The following is a 22,664-nucleotide window of genomic DNA, read 5'->3' as shown; positions in this document are numbered from 1 at the left end:
ATTCTTAATATTTTTTCTTTTATATTTATATGTTTGTTTTTAATATGGTAAAAATATCTTTTTTAAAACCTCGGTACATAGAATTCGTATATGTTCATATAGACTCAAAAGCTTTTCAGCTTTGTATCAAAACTAAAAGAGGTATAACTTTTATTTAGACAACAAAAGCAATTTTCTTATCTTAAAAGATATGGCGTTGCCAAGTAAAATATGGTTATATGGCATTGGTAAATAAAATATGGTCACTTGAATGTAAGTTAGTTGGACAACTAAATCAAAGTATAACTCTAAATTCCTAAATATTAGGAATTCTTACATAACTCAAATAAGGAAAAAGATTTAATAATCAAAATTTTAGTTGATTTAAAAGTCCTAAATTTTAGGGAGGTAATTAAATGACTGTTTTATCTAGTGTGCACATTATTTTAAAAAGGATAAAAAAAGGCGAACAATATTTCGTTAAGGATTTTTGTGCTTTTAATATAGTATAGATAGATAGATAGATAGTATATTATATTTTTTGAAGAAAATTGCTTATGAAAGATATCATAGGACTTAGGCAACCAGATAGCTAAGAATTGCATTAATCAGATGTAATTCTGGTGGATACTCTCTGCATAGGAACAACGGGGACTAATATCATTATATCAATAGTTAGCAAATTATTGTTTACAGAAAAACTGTCTATAGTTACAACGCGTAGATCTTATCATCAACTGAACTAAATGAAAGAAGATTGAGGATACTGCAGCTTTGCAGGTCAAGCGTACAAGGAAGTTATCATTACTTGTTCCTGGTTAGCTTATGTGTATGAAGCTTCTGCCAATCAACTTCGTATACACACAGTCACTGAAACACTTCCTTGTAGCTCATCTCTTAGTGTAAGAAGCTTCTAGCTCTCAAAGCTGACGTGACGATGGTTATTCAGAAGTTGGCATGCTGTTTCTGACTTCTGGAAAGCCCTTTGTGAAGAGGAAATGAATCCCATTTTCCACACTCGGGAGACCCGCAGTGCTATTCCTGCAGCCAACCAACTCTTGAAATGATAAGCTGTATGTTGGGACTTATCGCACATTTATTCTAGGCCTTCTATGTCTTTCATCGTCTAAGTAACTATCTGAGCGATCACCATAATTACTGCTTCTTCCTCGTTGCTGTTTATAAGATTCTTCACGCCCACGGCTTTTGTAATCATTATATCCATTATCTTGGCTTCTCCTGCTGCTGCCACGTGAGTCTCTGGAAGTTCTTTTTAAGTTATCCTTAAAAGAGGTTCTTTTGTCTCTTATCCTATCACCACGACCTTCGGATGAGTCCCATCTGCCATTTTGACCTGCCTTACCACCTCTTTGTCTATTTTTGTTAAATGACCTACCATTGTTGCTCTCCAAGTCAGAGGAGGGCTCATCTTCACTATAGGAGCTGCTTCTCCTTCCAAAATCCCTTCTTGATCCCCATTTATTCCCTTTATTCTGCCGACTTGTGAAATCCTCATCATCGGAGTCAGAGCTGAGGCCATCGTCCTCTGAGACAAAACTCATGGCACCTTTGTTCCTAGATCTTGGTTTAGAATAAGAAACCTGATTAGATTTCCCATTAGTTTTAATTGGAAGGTCATCATCTGTGTCAAAATCCACTTCAGCATCCTCAGAACCACGAAAAGCCCCTTTCTGATGTCTCGATCTCAAATGTGCATCACTTGTGAGGGAACTGTTCCTACCACCAACAGGCAAAGTGCTATCAGCATTATCAATGTCTTCAGATTCGGAGTTGACCTCAATATCCGAGAAATCTATTCGAGAACTTCTGTTTGTTCCATTACTCTCTATCTCATAACTGTCAACGTCGTCGTCGTCTTCATCATCAAAATCGTTAAATCCTACCCCTGGTTTCCCAGGTGCAGGGTATTCAGTTTCATAACCTTTTGGAGGCCTGCTGCTCTTGTAGAAACCATCTTCATTGTCCCTAGAAGTATCTCTTTGTTCTCGCCTATCTAAGGGAAAACCTTCATCCAATTTCTGAGAATCTGCATACTCGAAGGTAGCAACGTCCGCGCCATCTGATTCATCATCATCAAAATCAAAATTCCATGCATTAGAAACATCTTGCCGGCGAGATACCTTGTCCATCTGCATCCTAGGGCCATGTTGCCTCTCCTGCTGTTGAGTGACCATATAGTCATCAGCCGGGCGCTTGCATTCACAATGAAAACACACCACATTTCTCCTATAATTCAAGAAATTGCACCTGCCAATTGATAAAACGAAATAACCATTTTTGTCATTGCCACAAAAAGGGTAAACAATTATACAAGAAATATATTAGAAAGTGAAAGCTTCAGGTAAAAAAAGTCCTTCAACAAAGTTTTCCCAAACACTCACACAAATAGATATCAGCTAACTTCAACGAGCATGTAAACAAATGTATAAGTTTAACCCGGGCATTCATGCAATCATAAACAGAATTTGCAGCTTGGTCCAGGCAGAAAGGAGATTAGCAGTTGTACAATGAAGAGACGACTAAAGTTGCTTCTTAGATGTCCTCCTCATCTGGATGAACTTGCTAAAGTAGCCACTGCTACTAGATTCAAGCCTCAACCTAGGCATCTATTATTATTTATTACGGTGCTTAAACAACAACAACAACAACCCAGTATAATCCCACTAGTGGGGTCTGGGAAGGGTAGTGTGTACGCAGACCTTACCCCTACCCTGGAGTAGAGAGGCTCTTTCCGATAGACCCTCAGCTCCCTCCCTCCAAGAACTCCCCACCTTGCTCTTGGGGTGACTCGATCTCACAACCTCTTGGTTGGAAGTGGAGGGTGCTTAAATAAATACAGCAAAAATAAACGCCTGCCTAATTTAACATATTGCTGCAGAATTCAACAATATACTCATGTCAGATGAAAAATAGGAAGATTTAATAAGAAAAGGCAAGTAGAGGACATACTGGGGACATTCCCACTCTCCTGGAAGCAGCTGTCTCTTTGGCCGGTTGGCATCACATTGTAAGCATATGGTATTCTTCGCGAAATTCATGAAGTCACACCTGACAGTGTAGCTTGCTGTTAGCAATGTATCCAGAGTAGCGAAAAACGCAAAAAAGCGCTAAAGTTTATTGGAGCTTTAAGAGCAAAGTGCAATTAAAGTGTGGGCTTAGCGAAGAAAAGCGTCAATGAAGGAAAAAAACACTTAAAGACAGAACTCATGGGTGAAGGTGCCACGCGCCTTAGCACCTTCACACCTACCCTAAAGCGCCAATTATGCAAGGTGAAACGCACAACCTGGGCTTTACCGAGCTTTAGGACTTAAGCGCGCTTTAAGTGAGTCTTTAACAACACTGAATGTATCAACTCCAGATTTGACAAATTATGTTCAATTTTTTTCTTCCCGACTCTAGAAGTTCATAACAACCTGTTGTTGAGAAAAAAGTTCATAACAACCTAAACTACAGGATCAACTACAATGGTAAAGATTGAACTAAGAAAGATGATAAACAATTTATCACCATGCAGTTAATCCCATTCTAGGTGAAGTCTTGCATTGCTTTGTGGATTTCCAAAGAAGATTGTCAAAGGCTCATTTGAGGCGCGCTTTAGCCCTGGAGCTCAGAGAAGCTCATTGCTTCACTTAGGATGCGCTCCAATGTAGGCAAGACACTAAGGCATGTACCTCATTGTTGATAAGTTCCATCTTGAATAGAGTGGTACTAAACAATAAATATGATTGGCAAAAAGATACATTAATTGTTAAGGAAATCATTATGAATGAAGTTATTATTCTTTTTCGTCTTAAATACACGTTTTTGCCTTTTTCTTCGTTGCGCCTTTTTAATTAAAACCCACATGTTTATTGCGCTTAAAGCCCTGATAGACCAGGAGCGCTTTTTAACGCTTTTCACCTTTGACCATGATAGCAGACTTAGTGCAGAAGAAAAGAAATGAAACCTACTTTGGACACAGCCAATCTCCTTTTTTCATCTCAATGTCGTCACGTCCTACTCGTTTCTTCGGAGGGGGAGGTGGCTGCTTCACCTTTGGAGGTGATTTTTTAAAAATTGGAGGTGGAAGATTTGGATCTATTGGAACAGCACTCAACTTGACTACTTCGTGAAGCAATTTACGAACAACAGTCTTCACAGATTTCTTCTTCGTAAGGCTCTCATTAACAACGGATCCATTAATTGCATCGAAACCATAAGTCAGTAGGACACGCATGACATCAATTGTCCTTGCTTCATCCTCCTTATTGGTAAGTAAATATGCCCTTTCACAAGAACTCCTCAAATTGCAAGAACTGCAAACCTGATACAATCATGCGATAAGTTGGATTGGTCATTGAAAAATACAGATAGCAAATGCCCAGATCCATAGTAAGCTCAATAAATCATGAATTCATCATTAGTGAATATTCACCTTGCGAAAGAATAATGTTCACCTACTTTAGCCTTTTTAAAGCTTCCTCACACTGATTCATGCCATGTTATGTCCTAATCGGGTGGCAATCTTCAGATGCTTAAAGAATGCAATGTCAAGCACTCCCAAGTCCAAGACAAACATTACCAATAATTCAGCTAATCTGAAACCATCTTTATATGTGAGTCAAGTGAAAAACTTGATTTTTCTTTACAAATCTTAAGCTAATATAATGTTGACTTGAGTAACCGCCTGGTATAAAAGCTTAATCTGCTAGAAAATGAATGCTTTTATTTAGTTAATAGAAGAGCCTTTGATATGGCAGAAAACGCCCTTGCACATTTGAGGAATAACCTCTTGTTTCTAGTTTCTTTTGGGTGCAGCCATGAGGTTCCTATTGTATAGAAAATTGGGTGTTTCTTAGAGAACCATTTTCGATAGAGGCTCTCTACCTTCTGGTATATTGCTTGTACACGGAACATTCCCATATTAATATAGTTATTTACTTTAGGGGAAAAAACAACCCCCTCGTGTCATGGGCCAAGAACGTGGAGATGTTTTGATGGAAGAAGGCAATGAAACTCAAATTCAAGACCTATGCCTACTACAATACTATATTAAATAGTGTGAACCCCTCAAGAATGAACACTATTGTTTAGTAAATTATGCCTTTAACGTATATACTTTTTTCATGTATATTGCCACTCCATAGGCTGCTTACAAAGTATTACGGGTGACAGCTAGAGCCTGCTGCTTTCTAAAAACTATAGAAGTTTAATATTCAACAACAAAATCTGGTGCTGCAAAGTATAAAGTTTTATCACTTTCTGAAAGCAATGTACCAAGAGGAGATCTTAAAGCATTTCAATAAGAAGAAGATTAAAATAGAAAATGTTTTTCAGCAAATGCACGAAATGACAAGAACTGTGAACTTCCTCCATCACATGCCAAATCCTATCAAGACTTCACATATAGCAAGAAAATTAAATTGAGCGCACAACAAGAAGTAAATACAAGAAAATGGGAATGAAAAAAAAACAGATTTCCATAAAGAATCAATAACAGAACTTCTGATAAGGCATGAAAAACATTTTTACGACAAAGAATCAAAAACTTACATCTCCTTCGTCCAGATGGACGTGTTTCCTCAATAACTTGGCAGAAAAAACCACCTTCTTGTCTGCACTAGGACATCCATAACCAACCAAAATTTGGAGATCCTGTCTCGACAATGACCTGAAATCAATTAATCACTCTATGCATCAAGAGTTATTGTTTGACACTAGAACATCGTGGCACTCTTTATAATCACTCCCTAATTCTTTACTTCAAATTTTGCCTTTAAATCTGGCAACACAGAGCTGAAAAATGTCACTGAAAGGTCTCACTTCATTGTCCTTTAACAAACAGCTAAAGCCTAGAGCCCTAATTTGGAGGAGATGTCACCTCAATACCTGCTGAGTTCAAGCGTAGGCAGGGCGACAAAAGGTGATGGTAATCAAATAAAAAGTCATCGCTTCCTTTTGGACAATAAACAAAACAATCTACTCTGGTTAATTACCATATCAAATGCTTTTGAAAGAATAGTGAAAACTCACGGTGGGTCACTTGGTGGGCTGCCTAAACCTCCAACATGTAAGGAATCGATTCCCCATCTAGTAATCCCGTCCCCCATTTCCCCCTCTGCTTCCCACTATGTATAATTATGGATCTCATTGATCTATCAAAACTTTAGAAGTACTTCTCACAGTATAGTAATATAAGAAGAGAGCAAGAACTCCTCAATAGTAAGAGTCAATTAAATTACTAACATAGCTACCTAAGGTAAACTTGAAATAAAGGGAAAATATGAATACCATCATTTCTAAGCTTCACGACTATGGCCAGTCAATACTATGGCAACAAGTACAATGCAGCTCAATTGAATTCATCTAATTGCCAAAAGTTCAGCATGCAAAAATGGGACAAAAAATGATTTAAAAAGCGTTCTTTATTCAAAAAGCAGACCTCAATATATCGAAACGATCTTTGCCAAAATTAAGAGCAGCAGTCTGAACAGTCTTCCAATCCCTAGTAAAATCAAAACCCTCATCTTCAGCAACCTCAGCTACATTAAACCCCAAATCCTCAATCAATTTATCCTCATCTTTTCTCTTATGATCAAAGTAATTCTGCTGAACTAAACGCTCCATTAACTCGATCCACTCGGGCCACGGATGCACCAATTCCACCTTCTTACTCATCAACCCGCCACCACCACCTAACCCATCATTCTTCTCCATTTCCGATGACCCCACATCAGAAAAGTCCGAGCTTGGACCTACCGGCTCTTGGCTTTGGTCTTTGGGCTTTTTGGATTCACGCCAGGCCCGAATACGTTGAAGGGTTTGGTCCTTTTCCGCCCGTTCTTTTTCAATGGCGTCAATTTGGTCGAATACGAAGCTCATGCGAGCTGATAGAGAAGAAGGTTTAGAGGGGGTGGTGGGGTTGGGTGTGGAATCTGAAGTGAAGAGTTTTGTTTGTGAGAGGGTAGCGATAAGATAGGGTTTATAGGAGGAAGATAAGCGCCTGAGGAGAAGACGAGAGAGAACCATGGTCGTTTGTTTGTATTGTTAAACCCTCACTACTGACATTGAAGTAGGAGGGAAACCTTAAAACCCTTGTAATAACTAATAAGTGAACAGAACTTTGCTTTTACCTTAAAAGCTTTCGATTACTTGTGTTCACGTACTCGTAATTTTACCTGTGTAAATTTTAACATCCATGTTTTTTTTTTCCTTTTTATTATGAGTTGGCCATAAATAACGGGTTCACACACTTCTTATTTTAGCAGGGGTGCTTATGGGTTATCGATTTTCAAATATGCTTACCGCTAGCTAAATCAATATTGATCATTATCCTCTTCATATTTCTCCATTCCGTCTGCTAATAGATGTAGGTTTAAAAATTCTAGATGCTCAAGAATTGTTAAACAAGGGGAACTTTGAATAGTTTAATTAAATGGCAGCTACGGATTAAGAGAATTCAAAAGAAAGCTACATTCACATGGCAAGCTAACCCGAGAAGCGCACAAACTGCTTGACAAGAAGATGTGTGTACCAAGGGAACTAAATACTTCTATGCCATTAATTCTATAATTAAGGAACATTTTTCAGGTTTTCTTTTATTCTTAGATAATAAAAAAAAATACAAATGGCAAAGACCTGGTGGTCAATGCCAACTATATTCTTGAGTCATTATCCGATGATAATCATATGGTGTAGCAGAACGGGATTCCCAGACATCAACTTTTACCATCACACAAGAATAATTTTTATTTTTTGTCAGGAAAATACAAATTTCTTTACAACATTTGAATTACACATTCAATTACTAAATACTCCGATGAAAATCAGATTCGTAGTATACAAGGCTTAATTTATTTTACAAGGACTATTAGAAGATCTGCTAGGGAAAGTACATACATTTATATTTACAAAAAATTCATATAATGTGGTACAACATATGTATAAATTTTGTTCTTCAGATATCTAAATACCCTTCACACTACATCTTTGACGCAGAAGAGGCATTAGTTAGAACCATTCCACGACACAACTGGGATAAAAACCTGCATCTGTAGTAACAGCAGAAAGAGATCGCAGTTCTTTCTGGATTTTCCTCCTTTCAAAGAAAACAGAGCACGCAAGAGAGATGCATTTCACCCCACTTTCTACTAGCCAATCTCCTCCTCCACAGTGCCGACATATCTAGAAGGATGTAATAATCATAAGCATGCATATCAGAGATAACATGCTGCGAAGTGTAAGAAAGCTTTATAATATTGTAGCCCAAGGGAGGAATGTCCCAGGAAAAAATGTGTTCTGTTTAGTGGATCATTATCATGGTTCTATCGATGACAAATATAAAGGAAGAAAGGAGTAGCTCAATTAGCAGGTAGGGGGAGAAGGAAAAAGGATCATTATCAACCCAGATTTTGCGGAGCCATATGTTTTTGTGCTAACATCTAACAATATCAATTTTATAAAAAGAAGATAATGCTCAATGACTCGAATACTCACAGTAGCAAGGTGTTGGATGTTTCTTTCCAATATTGAAGTTCTTCCTGTTAATGCAGCAGCAACTACAGCTTCGTTTCTGGAACAGTTTTGACAGACGTAACTAGATGCCTGGATCAACTCACCGCATAGGATACAATGTTTTGACATATAGTAATAATCAATTCTAGTTCTGTGCGCATTTGCTGCAAATGGGTGACGTTTACCAGCAGCCTCCCGCTCTGGACGAGGCATATCTGAAAACCACTGATTCAAGTCAGCTCGAACGAGCCCAAATACTCGTTGCAATGCTGGGATTATCTGTTTCTTGATGTAATATATGTCATTTAACCTGTAAGGTGAATCAATCGAAAGAAGATCCAAGGGATCTACCACGACATCAGCCAGCCTGGCACCAGGTTCACCATGAACCACAACATAAGGTACTCGCTCTGCATACCGAGGTTCTGCCCTAGGGTCGACTCTCATTGCCTTAGTGGCAACAATTGCTGCTGGTGGAAGTGAAGAAGCCTGTGCGGAATAGGTGCCTAAGCGTACCTCTTTTGCAAAGACAAAATCCTGAAGAGATACTCTGCCTGATATAATCTTTTTCCACTGACGCACCAAGTAATGTTTCACCTGTGCACAAATAAAAAGCATTTTAAAAAAGAATTAATAGATACTACATAGTTAGAATTCCCATGAACATACACATCAACCTGACGGCATTAACAATAACTGTTTCAAACCGAACAGAAAAAGAGTATCTAGTAATTTACTAGGAGTACTTTAAATTGAACTGGCTTGAGCTGTTGTAATACTTCCTCTCGTTGGTGTTTTACAGCTTCCAAACTTAGGATTCACAAACAGCATTCACCATACAGATAAGTAAGATCAACTAAATTTCAATCCAAACTAGTTGGGTCGGTAACACAAATCATCCCCATCCCCAAATGGAAGAGGTGCATGCAGGTAAGCGATGTTCATCTGGAGGACTCGTATAAAATCACTTCCGAAGGGATTTCCTTCAGGACTTAGCAATCAATGTAAGTTATACTTCATACTCTAGAGGGCTGAAGGAGTATGATGCTATGGTTAGGATGAGAGATTTACAGGACTGAAGATAAATATTCAGCGAACACCTCACAAGCATATACACATAAAAAAAAAAAGACTGCTTAATGTCAAATACCGGCCTGGTTCTAGAGAAGATTAGGTAGAAATCAATCATATTACTCTACCGTAACTGTTGCTTAACATCAGCTCGACACTTTTCATTTTGCCTATTGATTCTATGACAATGCCATTTACACGTAGGGAAATTTTACCCTGCTTAGACTGGCATCATGCAAAGAAGATGGTTAGTCAAATGCCTGAAAAATGTGTATGATAAGCCATTGACAGACATGTCCTGATCTGGCAGAACTCGCTATAGAGCCCCCAGCACTACTCAAGCATGTTCTCTAACTTTGTTGATTTTAAATATTCAACGAATTTAATAACACTGAAGGAAGCCACATAGGTCCTTACACATGAAGATTACCTTCTCAATATCCTTATATTCAAAAAAGACTCTTATAGAGCGCTCCATTATCTTGGACACAGCCCCACATGTATCTCTTCGTACTGTCTCAATACCTTTAGCATCAAACACTGGTTTGCTTTGGCCAAGGTTCTCGTAACTATAACCAACATATTGTTTCTTAGTAAGGAGGAAGCACGAATCGTAAACCTTTTCCATCTTTAACGTGACTGGATTTGGATTCATTGCAGTTACTTCTGATGCAATTTCATGACCAATTCGAAAAGCTTCTTCAACGGAACGTCCTTCAAGGAGTACAAACATGCTGCGAAAACAAAAGCATGGATTAACCTTGAAGAACGAGAACAAAACAATACTGGGAGAAATGAACTCTAAATTATCAAGGGCAACACATCAAATCTGATGAATGAATCCATGTTTTTTCCTTCTCTAATGTGACTGTATATGGGTTCATTACAGGTGCAACTTTGTGGCATACTTGGAAGCTTGTTTAACATGTATCCTTTGAGGAGAACAGAGATGCTACAAAGAAAATGAAATAACTTAACAGCTCGTGCTTCATATTGCAATAAAATAAACTACGTTTTGATTTGACAGCGAATCAGCAAAAGCTGGTTGCTGAACTTCTAGTCTACATTTCAACATCTCTCTCTGAATCCATCTCCAAAAGAATTCACTGACAAAATCAGATGTTTCTAAAATCAGAAATATCTCATACAAAATGCAGTCAAAACATGCTACTGCAAACTTGATTTTGTACTAAACATGGACACTTCAAAACTGCTTTATAGCCAAAAATCAACCACCAATTTCCAGTAGCATTCACAGACAAGATCAGATGGTCGTTGAAACTTTTTTTGATAATTGTGGTGTCCGGGCCAGCTTCCAGTCACCTCGACTAATTCCATCAGATACCTGCGACATCTCACCAGCAACAGGTACTAGGTAACTCTCAGATGGTCGTTGAAATGAAAAACATCTCATACAGTGCAATCAAAACATGCTAGTGAGAACTTGATTATGTCCTAAATATAAACATCTTAAAACTATTTGGCAATCCTAACTTAGTTACCAATTCCAGTACCATCCCTTATCTACATATGACTACAGATCACAGAGTAGCTCAGTCAGACACAAAAAGTGCAAAGTCGGCAAGCCACAAAAATTATTAGACTTTCTGCTAGACTGATTGGATAAAAAATAATCTTCAAGCCAGCAAGTGCGTGTGCATGAATAAACTCATTTCATCATCATTACATGTTTCAATAAAGCTTGCATTACATGGCTTCTAAATTATTTTCCATTACATTACACCTCCTTGTTATTTCGTGCAACTCAAAACCATGTAGCATTTCAAGATCAATGCAAGCATTAGATATCTATTACTGCTTGTTGAGATTTTAAAACCTGGCAAGCATTTCAAATAGATAGTCGGCATAAACAAATACCTGTCTGTATCACCATATATGACTTTAGCATTCCACCTATCATTTGTGTTAACAAATGAAATTGCACTTTCCAATGTTCTACGGGCACACTGGACAATACTGTCAGCGAGCTCAGCACAGGGCATGCGTCCACTAAATCCAGCAGCTGTATACCCATAGGTCACATTGGCTATTAGCTTCAAAGCAAGTTGCCTTGCATTGAATATCCGATGAAGAACTTGCTGTCCAGGAGCCAATTTCTTCATTGCTGTTTTAACCATAATCCTAGTATCTAAAATTTCTTCCAATAAGCGAGGTAATACCCCCTTCCGGACCTTGGGAGGCACATACATAACACCATTTGGAGTGAGCAGTATTTCATCCTTTAAATTATGCATCACATTTTTATCAGGTGAATATGAACTAACACCGAGGATATTAGTTTTTGCAGAAGTAACTTTACCAAGGCAAGTACAGAAGCAGAGGTTATATGCAATTATCATAGATGGATAAAGTGATTGAAAATCCAAAACGACAACAGGGTCTGCATAAAATCCAGATTTTGGTTCCAAGACAAGGGGTATACATTCCATGGCAGGTTGAGAAGCAACTTGTTGGTTTCCAGGAGCAACAGCAACATAATTTTGTGCATGAGCCAGCCTCAGAAACATTGATTCAACACGGTACTGTGAACCCCTTGAAAGAACTGAAAAGAAGTCGATGCCAAAAATCCGTGCAAGCTCTGATGTTCTATTTACCACGTCAAGTTGATTCATGATATGAAGGTTCAGCTTTGCCCTCTCTAAAACATACTCTATACATCTGTATCTTGCACGTCCAGGACCACTTAAAAACCAATTTGTCAATACCTTGGTAGGAATATATGGAACTTTTCGTCTCAGCACTGCTTCAGCTACGGCTTCAAGTGTGTACAAGTTCAGCTTCACTTCGCCACGCATCAGTCGCCAAATGTTAAGGACAATTCTACCCCCAACATGGACACCACTGGCGTGAGTTCGGCCCCATTCATCATCAATTATTGCAGAATCTTCATGAAACATTGGGTCAGTTGCAACAGCTTCAGAAAAAACATCACTTAGTTTTCCTCCTTCAGAGTCTCTAGAAACTATATTTCCCTCTGATGGAGTGCGAGATATATTGTTAAGCAAACCAATGCCAAGGTATGCAGCCCGTTCAGCAAGAAACCCAAGGGAACCGCCTTGAATATCCCATCCCATAAGTATGTCTGGGTCAAAAGAATTAATCATCTTTATGAAATGAACAAATACTTGCCTCTCTTCAGAGAAAGTGAAAACTTTACACTCAGATAATCCATCAAGGTCTTTTTGAACAGATTCACCATTGCAATGCACAAGTACGTGAGTATCAGATCTTAGATCATCATCTTCCTGGAAAACGAGAACAACAATTCTTACGGCATCAACTCGAGGATCAGGTCTCAGATCACCCCTGGATTCTGCTTGGACCTCTATGCTCAATATTGTTAACTGCTGTCCACAACCGATACTAGCAGGGTCCCGAAAACCAGTTTGACTTAAAGGAGTTAGCCTTGATTTTCCATCAGGACCGGATATCTGGGAGAGATCTTGAGAGCCACGCATTGATGGTTCACATTTCAAGATAATATTTTCATTTTGTTGTTTTATTCTTGCATGGGGAGAAACAGAATTCATTTGTACACTATTGCTTTCCTGATAATTTTCTTTAGCTTGAAGATAATTTGGATTTGGTTCTGAAGCAGAGACAGAATCCATCAAAGGTTGAGCACCAAAGGTGGATTGAGAACCCTGTGATTCTGCTACATCATCAGAGCAAACCTTTATTGACGGGTACACTGGTGGGCCAGAAACTACATTCATTTTAGAAGATTCTATACAATCAAGTGACAGCCATTGTTGAACACATTCACTTCGTGGTGGTGAATAAACAGGAGTCAGCATGTATAAATAAGACCCATCATTTTGATAGTGAATGGGTACACCCAACATATTGTCTTGACAATGAATGTAGTTCCTTGTTCCAGAACTAGTACTGCAAATCTTTTCTCCTACTAGGCATTTCCCCTCAAAGAAAGGGGAGCATTCATCTAAACCTCTATCCTGGGCACATGTCCTTGTTTTATTTTTCCTGTTCCCCACATGGTAACTAGGGGCACCACATGCTAACTGAGCATTGCGTCCAGGTTCATCTGTGAACTCCACCTTAGGAGGTTTCTTGATGAAGGTCATGCCTATAAGTTCCACAGAGTCACCAGATACACCAGTTACTGCAGATGTTGGACTATTAGGACCAACAGGAGATTGACTTAAACCTACTGCATTTTTTTGCAGCAATTTCCCAAAACCAGTAAATTTACCTTCAGTTTCAGATGCGAACTGAGAATATGGAGCAAATACAGAAGTACAAAGATCAGAATTTGAAGTTTTAGTACATTTCACACAGCTGTCAACATTTTCACGACTAGAGCATCCACAGCTTCCCATGTAAATGGCAGTTTTTTGATTCTCAACATCAGGAAGCTGGAATAGTTCTTTTGTCCCCTGTGAGGTGGATGCATCACTAGTTCCATAATTTTGCAAACTTGCAGATGTTCTGCGGACAACCTCAACATGAGGTCCTTCAGAAGAAAGAAACACTCCATCTTTTAATGCATTTGCCAGCAGAGAGCAGGATGAAAGAGGCAACTTACCATATGAAGGACAATTAGATTTGTCAGCTTTGATATCACCAGGATCAGCCTGCATCTGAAGTGCAAGACATGAGTTCCTCTCATGACATTCTTTTGGTTGATCCGTGATTGCTGATCGAGATATCAAGGAATCAAGAGGCATTTTCTCTTTCTCATCATGTCTGGATTCTGCATAAAGAAAAGAATCTTCTTTTCCTTTTGCACCAAATTGTACTTTTTTTACCTGATTTTCATATTCAGGAAACTCAGCATGATAGGATCTTTTTACCCTCATCAAATCACGCGTAGAGCATTCAACTATCATACTAGCTTCCATTTCACAATTAGCAGATGCATTCAAACTGCCCGTTAGAAAATTAGGGTATTTGTTAAAACTCATGTGAGAAGAAGTTCCTCTGTCATCTCTTTCGCCACAAATGTGATTGCTAGATGTGTTAGCTGGATTTGGATGTGAACAATCATTCACATTTTGACCCAAAGAAATGGGTAAAGAGCACCATCCTGGTTTTTTCTTTTTGTGTTTATTGCTAATGGCTAAACTAGCATTATTCAATAAATCTGCTTGGGAAGATGCTCCGAGTTTTCTATGTGGGCTTGGATCATCATTGGAGCCATCCAGCTGAGGAATCATCACACCCGGCGAACTTCTGCACGAATGATCACTGCTGATGGACTCAGAAGTTTTTCTGTCTAATTCTTCAAAATGACAACCGTGAACAGAATCAAGAATGTCCTCACACTCTTGCTGAGATTCATTCTCATAGGCCACATTTGCCTTCTCCAACACCGTATTAATAGTCGCTGCTGGCATTAAAGGACTCAAAATGATTTCCCGAGCAAGGTCATCATCGGAGTTTATGTCCTCTGAAGCTTGAGAAGATGCAAGCCAATTTAGAAGTCTCAAGGCATCCTGATCTGAAGCCTAAATTGCAAACAATATGAATCAGAAATGGATTCTGAAGATTACGAATTGGTTACTTGGAAGAGCTAAGAAATGTAATGCAAAGAAAAACAAAATAAAAAAATGCTCAGCATGTCCAACCAGAGATCACATCCAAGCAAAGCATGAGCCCTAGTAAACAAAGTAACAACATCTAAAACAAAATCCATCTTGCATAGAATGAGCAAGAGTTAACCAGGAGCTAATTTACCTTCAAATCCTGTGATGGTACCACGGAAACAGCTGCTTTCAATTTATCAGCTAACATCTGCTTGGGACATGCATCAGTTTCCTCCCTTGATTCAACAACAACATGATCTTGAAATAATCCTTCTTCTGAGCATCGGGATGGTTCCCGTATACTATTTAAAGAGCCACAATGTACATGTTTGGCAACGCTCCCATCATTCATTGATGAGTTGATTGACTGTGGAATATCAGAAGAAGAAGTGTTCACATCATTGCTTAATTCCATTAGAATCTCTTCATATCCAAGCCCATGAGAAAGTGTTCTCAAGACATCATCTCGAAGGGGTTTACCAGGATCAGGAGGCAAACCCACTTCGTGCACCCCATTCCTTGCAAACTCCTCCTGATACAAGAAAATAGCATATAAAATACACCAGAATGATTAAAAAATCGAATGGACCTCAATAAAATTAAAAATCGAATGGACCTCAATAAACTTGGCTATTGACAAACCTCCCAAATTGGTATTATTGACTGAACCATTTTCTCTTGGGAGCTGGTCTGTGAAAGGGACATACAGGATATAAACTGCTGATTCAGAATTGCTGCATAAGCATATAACGAACTTAGCAATTAAGTCAAGGTGCAAATACATAAAAGTTGTCTATCAAGTCATGAAAACCAACCAACCATCAACAATAGCATCTCCTTCAAGGTCAGAGATACTTTGTCGCTTAATGTTAGGGATATCCGGATTTGTTGAAAGGTCAGCCTGACTAGAGCCTGTCCATATCCAATCGTCCGTAATTGTAGAAGATACCCAAATTGGTGTGTTGAAACAAGCCTCACCACCTAAATCAACCTAATAGAAAGTTCCCGTGACACTGGCTAATCAATATTTTATGCTTTAATTTATAGCATGATTAAACTAACAGCACATGTATCTACTGTAGTGTGAATGCACTTTTACCTGAAACTCTGCAGTCATGGAAGTGGACATATCAGAATGCCTTCTTCTATCAAAGCATTTAGCCTTTCTTGGAGCGAAAGTATCTGGTATTGGATTGCGGAACTTCATCTTTGATACATGTAGATGACCCATCCCATACAAGCTATAGTCAACCTGCACGTTTTATGCATGAAAGGGAAAAGAACATGTTATAACTAAGCCAGAGAGAGAATTAAGCAAGGGAATCTCAAATTCATTAGAAAGTAAGGCTGCATTCTAATGCACTTGTAAAGATAGTATATGGCATCCACCTATGCAGAAATTTTAGGAACTAAGATGCCATATCTTCATACTTCAGTGCATGTCCAACACCACCAGTTATTAACAACGAGTTTACCCAAAAAGAAATCGTAAAAGTAAACTATCATGATATATGGAGACAAGTACACAGCAGCATATATTGATGTAAATATTTTCAGTTAACCACAAAATCTGAAATAAAAAAGAAAGAAAGAGATTAAACAGTTTGCTTTCTTAGTTTTGGGAAATCACTAAAACATTTCTTCTTAAGAGTCAACAGTCAAGAATATACTTTACTTTCTTAGTTTTGAATCACTTATTTTTCAAATTTAACAATAGATTTACAGTTTGCTTTCTTAGTTTTGAATAATCAACCTAGATTTCTGAAACTAAGAATCACCGGTTGACAATAGAATAAAATAACAGGTGAAACATGTTCTGATATCAGTTTGAGATCTGACACGTGGACCTCAAGAATAACACCAACAAAAAATTACAAAAAGAGCCTATAGCTTCTGATATTCACAAAGAGAGCCAAGTAAAAAAGTCAATTGCTTTAATGCACAGGTGATCATCACAAGATGAACTTGCTGCGAATACTAGTATGTATAAGTGCCCAATTAACAATTTTGACATCTCTATTCGCCTTTTAAGTACTTCTAAACTTGATATATGCTTGAGATAGAACTTTTCCACTGCCCCTGGAAAAATTTTAACCCCCTATCACTTTAGTATGTCATATAGGAGTTTACTATCCATGAATTAAAAGGTGGTTACCAGGAATTGAAGAAGGAAAGGTATATGAGATTCGTGGGGCTGTAATGACTTATCCATTACTGCACCTCCCTGTATAAAAGGAACAGAAAAAATTAATGATAACAATAAAAAATAAAATGATTGCCCATCCTTCAATTCCTAAGAAACTTCAGGTGTCAAGGAGACAGGTGTTTCTTTGCCAGTTACAACATTAAGCTAGCAGATATATCACACTCTAATTTACCAAGGAATAAATTAACTATTTTTGTGTAGACCAAGCACCACAGTGTGAGAAAAAAAAACTCTAGTTAAGATTATGCATGAGACTGGTGAAGTATGTTTGGGCAAAAAAAACATAACATGCACCAAGAATATATCTTACTTTAATGCATGAGACTGGCGATATATCAAACTCTAGTTAAAGCTGAGACTGGCGATATATCAAACTCTAGTTAAAGTAATAAATTTTATTAAATGTTTGGGCCAAAAAAAAGCCCATATATCAAAAAGTTGAAAACCTACAAAAAGAGAAACTATAACATGCACCTTATCACGTAAAACTATGTCTTGCCTAAATTTCTACGTCACGAATCACAAAGGCACGATGTTAGGAAATTTCGGAAGTAAGCAAATGCTAGCTCTGTTATGTTTGACCAAAAATACCTAGAATAATAAGGACTCATAACACGTACCAGAAGTAGATTGGCAGCGCGCGAGACATCCTGTGGATGATAGCTTATATTTATGTCAAGGAACTCCTAGGCAAACCTCAAAATAAATAAAGACATGAGCACAACACCAAATAGTTTCTCAAGCAATATTATGTGTCTCATTTTATCTGACCTGCTTTCTATTTTGGTGCATCCCAAAAATATGACCTCGTTCCTACAATGAAAGCATTTTTCCGTCCAGAAATTCAAACTAATATGAAGTAATACGAGTTTATATTACTTCAGATTTGAAGTTACATCTTCTCCAGCAACTCTTAAATTTTTCACACCTTAAACGCTTCCCTACCAGGCTCGATATAATAATCATTCCAGCACTTTACACTTAAAACTTCGTGAAAATCATACCAGCATGTATAAAATGAGATGGAGAGAGTATAAGAAAACTACATACTAAACTCTTTACTCGTCACCCTAAAAGAATAAGAAGCTTCATTCCATAGCAGGTTGAATGACTATTCAGGACAGTTATTTAACGAACCCCAACGCTTGACGAAAAAAAAAAAAAAAAGAAGAGACAGAGGAACACCTAGCCATACTTATTATTGAATTTACTATGCCTGTTTACCACCTAATTACATTAATTCTCAGCAAAAAATCACTGGCACAAGGTAAAATCGTAGGATACAGATAGATCTTCACAAACAGTTCCTCAGAAGAATGATAACCATAAAACTTCCTTGCTCGTACAAGGCTGCAACCGTGGACATGTTGACGTTTTGAGCCAGCATTGCCTTTAAGCTGAAAGAAAATTTAAAACAAGTTCATGCATAAGTTGAAGCAGCAATTTGCAGAAAAGTGTCACCTGTAAATTCAAATGCTTAGAAGGCACTCCACTGCGATCAGACTTACCTTGAGCACCTTCTCAAGAGCAAGAGCTAGAGCATTCGTGCATTCACTCCCTAGCCGATTTTGAATCCAGAAAATTAAATAGAAGAAACATAGTGAAAGATCAATGTTAGTAGAAACGAAATTATCCAGTCAGTTTCTAAAATTTATTATACCTGCCCAATTTTGTGTTTACTTGTGCTGATTATGTTCTACACACTAGGTGAACTACTAACGCACCCCAGAGTTTCATACTACAAAAACCTAATGAAAATCACTCAAAGTGCATAACTCAAGGCATTCCAAAAGTTTTTAACCAATTGAAACTTCCTTTTTTTTAGATGAAATTTGAAACTTCTTTTTGGATTAACCAAAATAAAGGCATTCCAATAAACAGTTTCTCCTCTTATAAGTAATGAGTTTCGGGATCAAACACATACCAGTTCCCCTTCCTCTAACTATCCACACCACGGGCCCCGAAAAAAAAGAGAGAGAAATTAAAAGGTACATTTACCTTTTTGATCTGATTGGAGGAAGAGATCTGACCATGGAACATAAAAATAAGGCAGAGCCTGCAACATGATGCATGTTAGTTCAGCCAGAAAGTCAAGAGCAAATATTCTGTATGGAAAAGTTAACTTGTTCAATTTCATGTCAGCAATATGAGAAGGGTGGCAAAGAATATTTCATGCCGAGACAAAACAGGATTAAACAAAAAAAAAAAACTTAACAGACAAGCATTCTTGTCCTTTAAGCATGCAACCTTTTTTTAATTAGAACGTGCCAACAGCAAATAACAATTCACCCTCCTTCTTATAAGATCCTTCTTATAATCCTACTCAAAGGATTAAAGCATCTTGTTGAAGATGATAATTTTTCACGAAACTAGAAAGATAACTCTCCTTTTTATATAATAAAAAAAATCTTGATCAACATCAAAACATTTGTCGTCAAGAACTGATAAAATATCATTCATGTTCGCTGTAGCACTAGCAATTCCAATCACTTTGCTAGGTATATTCATATCGCAGAGCACTCCTACGACATTCCTCTATTTCATCCATCCTATCATAACTTTACCTATTACATCTTCATCTTATGTCATTCTCCGAGAAAACTGAGTCTAGATATCTGAATAGTCAACATTTAGATACTACAATCTCATCTTATCTCACTCCACCTCATTCTTCTTATTGGTCTAATCTTGCAGTGCATATGTTCTATCCTACTTCTAGTCATCCTAAAGCTCTTACTCCCTTAGTGTTTCTCCATATTTCTAACTTTTGGTTGACTCCCTCGCTAATTTTCTCATTAACAGAATTTAATCTGCAAATAGCATGCATTACGGTATCTCATCATATATAATACTGGTTGACTAATCTATAACTAAGGTAAACAAGTACAGTCTCAAAGCCCTTGGTGTATATAGTTCCAAGAAACTTGTGTATCTCTTCTCACTGTTCTCACAATTTTCATCACTCTTTCGAACATATCTTTTATGGAATTTATCTACTTAGAATGAATTTCTTTCTTCTTAGTCACCCACCAATAGATTTTTCTTGGCACTATATTATATTCTCTCCTCCACATCAATAACAAATTTTTATGTAGAGATCCTTCTTTCACTCCCTACAATTTTTTATAAATCTACCAAACATTAATCTATATTAGTTAACCTTGTAATGTCCTTAAATTTATCCTCTGCCACTATTTCCCAAAATATCATCGTGTGACAATGTTACTAACTATAGTTGGCACAATTTTGAATATCTAAATTGTCCTTATACATCGAAACCTAAGTACTACTATTTCTCCACTTGTTTGGTATTTCGAATAAGAAAAATAAAAATAAAAATTGTAAAGAATAAATTAAAAATTCTTACCCCATGAAGGTGCAAACAGGTCTTCTGGCCAGCAGGAGTGGCACCATACACTCTGATCACAGGAACCTCATTTACTCTCCCACCTGTTCCAACAAAACGAAGTTAACAATCACAAACATGTGATGTGCGTCCTAATTCAAGCGTGCGAGTAGTTACGCATACCTTGGAAACTGCTGTAACAAATGTCGAAGCCAGGAATTGGAGCGGCCATGTAATAGTCTATTGAAACAATTCGAACACTGAAGAAGTTCGAATCGGTCTGAGAATCCCCCATTTTCTTCTTCAATTTCCTGCTTCATCTACTTTTGGAATTGGTGTTTAAGTCCCGTTTGGCGCCGCTTTTGCGGTTTTATATGAGGGGCGCTTGGGGAACTTTTTTATTTTTCCTTTCAAGTTTTGGAAACTTACCTCGCAAGATTTGGGTCGGTAGGTCCGGGGCCATTCTGCCCCGTCAATGTATTAGGATTAATTTACTTTACTTTACTACAAAATTCGCTACACTATATGTCTCGAGGATGTGAATGGACAACGAATTACCGTAAGTTGTAACGATATACTAATTAAAAAAAATTACATCAAATTAATTTTTGTTATGCCATTAACGACATACATAAATTGTTTGGAGTTCATAAAGTGATACTTGAAATCAAATGGTTAAGTTCGGTGTAGAGTTAATTCTTATTAAATAAACATGTATGTGAAATTTTAATCTTAAAATATGTTAATTATGTAAACATAAATGCTCTTTGTAAAATAATTGGAGTAATACACTTAAAAATGTTTTTATAATAACATGTTGGGCCTATGGTTTATATATAAAAGTAAAAACAAGCATAATATCAACTACTATAACTAAGAAGAATACAAATTATTTACAAAAGGCTAATCTTTAAATATTACTGCATCATTTCAAGCCAAAACATTGAATTACTTTTATTAATTATTAATTCAGCTATTCTCATTTAGAAGAAAACTTTACTTCGACTTAATTTTAAATATTAATATAAATTTATATTTTTTGTATATATAACAGAAAGAGTAATCTTATTAGGAAATAACACATACTCAAATTAGAACTCGCGATATTATTGTTCAAACTATAATAACTTTATTATCTTCATGATATTTGAATGTCAAGTAAACATTTCAAGGTTCAATTGCCCAAACAACTGTCTTAATTCAAGCACTTAATGAGAAAAGTCTATAAAAGGAAAGAGCACAGAATTGGTATTCCTTTAGACATATTTGTTTCTATATTTTTAGGTCCACTTCTAATGTATCACATGCTTTTCCTTAATGCTAAAAGAAGGCATCTCATTTTATTTAAAGTTATTAACAAATGAAATATCAACGAAGAAAGTGTAAACTCTTTAATTATTCATAAGTTGACGAGGTTTAAATAAATTAGGGACTTTTTTTCTTAACTTTAACACACGACAAAACTATCAAAATGTGTTTAATATGAATTTTTATGCTACCAACAAGTCTACTTATTATTTTGCTAAAAAAACTTCATTGTAAATTTCATGTTACAATATGAGGAAAAAACAATACACAAACACAAAAAAACAAGTTAATGAAAAATTGGAAACCTTTTTATATCTTTTCCTTTGATGTTTAATTCCCACAAAATAAATTTAAAACCAGATGATTAGCTCGGAAATTCAATAGTTTTTATTGAACAAAGCTTCTTATAAATTTTCATCTTTAAATGTATTATTTAAATTAACATGAATGATTTACGGGGCTTTTGCATCTATACCCGGTTTTTAGGTCAAAATTGAACATATACCCACTTTGCAAAAAAAATTGCAAGCCTAGCCACTTTACGATCATCAAGTCTTAAGTTAAGAAAAAATTAGTCTGAAGTGAAAAAATTGCACTTCAGATGCACTTAAGGTCGAATAGACCTGAAGTGCAACCAATGGTTTCATGCACTTAAGGCTAATAAGTCTGAAGT

General features: G+C 37.0%; 2 protein-coding genes across 8 annotated transcripts; both read right to left on the bottom strand.

The window, feature by feature from the left end:
• Positions 1–618: 618 nt before the first annotated feature.
• On the bottom strand, positions 619–7,120 carry LOC107831862 (uncharacterized). The gene is made up of 5 exons (XM_016659659.2): positions 6,422–7,120; positions 5,533–5,650; positions 3,951–4,303; positions 2,950–3,048; positions 619–2,247 (listed from the first exon to the last, which is right to left on the bottom strand). The coding sequence occupies exons 1-5, from the start codon at positions 7,006–7,008 to the stop codon at positions 1,065–1,067; spliced, it is 2,340 nt and encodes a 779-aa protein (XP_016515145.1). The 5' UTR covers positions 7,009–7,120; the 3' UTR covers positions 619–1,064.
• A 582-nt stretch (positions 7,121–7,702) lies between these two features.
• Positions 7,703–21,103, bottom strand: LOC107831863 (DNA polymerase zeta catalytic subunit). Of its 7 annotated transcripts, XR_012702928.1 has the most exons (16): positions 20,867–21,098; positions 20,705–20,787; positions 19,336–19,393; positions 18,846–18,895; positions 18,622–18,734; positions 17,958–18,000; positions 17,287–17,355; positions 16,231–16,383; positions 15,951–16,122; positions 15,774–15,865; positions 15,283–15,663; positions 11,443–15,053; positions 9,995–10,298; positions 8,804–9,090; positions 8,476–8,708; positions 7,815–8,163 (listed from the first exon to the last, which is right to left on the bottom strand). XR_012702928.1 is itself a non-coding variant. In XM_075238503.1 (15 exons), the coding sequence occupies exons 1-15, from the start codon at positions 20,976–20,978 to the stop codon at positions 7,990–7,992; spliced, it is 6,060 nt and encodes a 2,019-aa protein (XP_075094604.1). In that variant the 5' UTR covers positions 20,979–21,095; the 3' UTR covers positions 7,703–7,989. The 7 variants fall into 7 exon arrangements, 6 of the variants coding, with proteins under 6 accessions (XP_075094604.1, XP_016515146.2, XP_075094606.1 ...); XM_075238503.1 differs by having other exon boundaries at positions 7,703–8,163; positions 8,476–9,090; positions 15,748–15,865; positions 15,947–16,122; positions 20,867–21,095; XM_016659660.2 differs by having other exon boundaries at positions 7,703–8,163; positions 8,476–9,090; positions 20,867–21,094.
• Positions 21,104–22,664: the final 1,561 nt, after the last annotated feature.

This window comes from Nicotiana tabacum, chromosome 19 (assembly GCF_000715075.1).
Source record: "Nicotiana tabacum cultivar K326 chromosome 19, ASM71507v2, whole genome shotgun sequence".
Taxonomy (NCBI): domain Eukaryota; kingdom Viridiplantae; phylum Streptophyta; class Magnoliopsida; order Solanales; family Solanaceae; genus Nicotiana; species Nicotiana tabacum.
The sequence above is the reverse complement of the archived record's forward strand: the minus strand, read 5'-3'. Positions and strand labels throughout refer to the sequence as shown.